The sequence below is a fragment of the Loa loa genome (genome assembly GCF_000183805.2).
Source record: "Loa loa unplaced genomic scaffold supercont3.109, whole genome shotgun sequence".
NCBI lineage: Eukaryota > Metazoa > Nematoda > Chromadorea > Rhabditida > Onchocercidae > Loa > Loa loa.
The window spans coordinates 83054-85127 of record NW_018108289.1 but is presented as its reverse complement, the minus strand read 5'-3'; the positions used below and the strand labels follow the sequence as shown (position 1 = coordinate 85127).

Here is a 2074-nt window from a genome sequence, read left to right as displayed (position 1 = left end):
GCAATGATAGTAATAATGATAATACTAATAATAACAATAGTAATAATAGTAACAACCTGCTTCATGTCGCCTTTTTCCCATGCAAAAATACTTCTTTCAAGAGCTCATTTACTTTTTGCTCCATTTGACGACATTTTTCTTCATTACTTTTCTCGGGTGGTTTTTCTGTCATGCTCATCTTTAATGGATTGAAAGAAATCCCTAAAGAGGATCAATCAATAATGTATCATTCACCATATAAACTTATTGTTGGTGAAAGAAAAAGGAAAAACGCAAAAGTTCGAAAGATAAATTTTGGTGAAAAGTTTTCGAGTTTAATTTGATATGTGTTGAAGAGATTCTAATAGCATTTTACGTTTAAAACGTTACGTACCACGACCGGCTGATGAATAGCCAGCACCTCGTACGGCGGTCATCGGTACGCTTGGTTCAATTCCATGTCGTGAACCAATAGATGATCGTAACATAACACCACCACCACTCATCGTATCAGTACCGGATCTATGATTTGTTACTAAGCTTTTAACACGGATGATAGGTGTTGTAACAGGTATAATTCCCAAACGTGACATTGAACTTCTCTGAAAATTTTCTTAAAAATATTTCAACACTATACCAAAAAATTTTTTAATTTAAGGCAATTTTAATTAATTTAAAGTTCAAAGTTCAAAGCAATTTTTTCTTTCCCAAATTTATTTCTCATGAGATAAGGAATAATTTATAGTATTTTATAAATAATTTGAGATATAAAAAATTAAGGATAGAAGAGAAAAGAGAAAGATAGGAGAGAGAGAGAGAGAGAGAAAAGGAAGAAAAAAAAGAAAAACAGTAATTGATACCGGTCGTCTACCATAACTTGATTTAGCTACAGCATCTTGGAAAACTTGATCGTCAAGAACATTCTGCAAATTTATTGATTTTTTAAAATCTTATTTATCAAATTTATTGACTTTTTTTTAAATCTTCAAACTTTTCAAAACTTTTAAAAATGCAATCTTTTTTTTTAAATCTTAAATCTTAAAATCGAAATTCCTTATTTGTTTAAATTAATAACATTTATTAATTATTAAAATAAGAAGCTTCTTCGTTGAACTAATAACTAATTATAATTTAAATAAGTAAGTATTAAAAGTATTTGATAAAGTATATTACCTGAATATCATATGCATGATCATAATCGTTAAAACCTTCATAACGATCATCCATTTTTCTCTCTTTACTCTAAATTATCGATCCACCAACAGAATCAAGAACAACGATACCTCTCTGTTTATTCCATTACTTTTCACCATGACAACAGTGACATCATTAGAAAGGTATAAGATCAATTGACAATATCTGTAACTTTTAGAATGCCAATAAAGTAACTGAATTAGAGTAAAATCATTTATTTTGTCATATTTAAGTGGATATTAAAAAAATGAATGATTTGGAAAAAATTCCGAATCTAAAATACCGGATTTCTTTCCGAATTTCGTATTTTATGACTACATTCATTTATGCTTCAATGTACTCAAATATAATACTAAAATAATTGTATTTAATCCAAATATAGTATTTTGAATGGTTCATTAATGCTTTTAATTATTAGATTCGTTTAAAGCATTGATAAATACATTTGCAGTTTTTTTTTAATTATTATTTTTTGTTTTTCAATTAACAATTTTAAGGATAATTCAAAATTTTTATTTTCGTATACAATTATTACATTTGTTCCGATTTTTCATATTTGATGATAAATATTTCGATTTAAAACCTTTATTCATATGATTTCTATTTCAGTACTTTTAAAAAATTTTCCATTTTTTCGAAATTTTTGTTTGCATTCCATTCAGCAACCAAATATAATTGTAATGATAACATTTTATGATTAAAAGATTTATGATAAGATAAGATAACCTTGATTTTAAGATCTTAAATCAAACCCATCTTTTTATTTTTCGAAATTTTTGTTTGCATTCCATTCAGCAACCAAATATAATTGTAATGATAACATTTTATGATTAAAAGATTTATGATAAGATAAGATAACCTTGATTTTAAGATCTTAAATCAAACCCATCTTATTATTTTT

The 2074-nt window shown here is 26.2% G+C and overlaps 1 protein-coding gene across 1 annotated transcript; it reads right to left on the bottom strand.

Annotated features, from left to right (window-relative positions):
- Positions 1-61: 61 nt before the first annotated feature.
- LOAG_14975 (hypothetical protein) lies at positions 62-1206 on the bottom strand (the record flags this gene model as incomplete). Its single annotated transcript, XM_003150469.1, has 4 exons — positions 62-201; positions 374-581; positions 840-902; positions 1153-1206. 4 exons carry the CDS (start codon positions 1204-1206, stop codon positions 62-64), a joined length of 465 nt encoding a protein of 154 aa, XP_003150517.1.
- Positions 1207-2074: the final 868 nt, after the last annotated feature.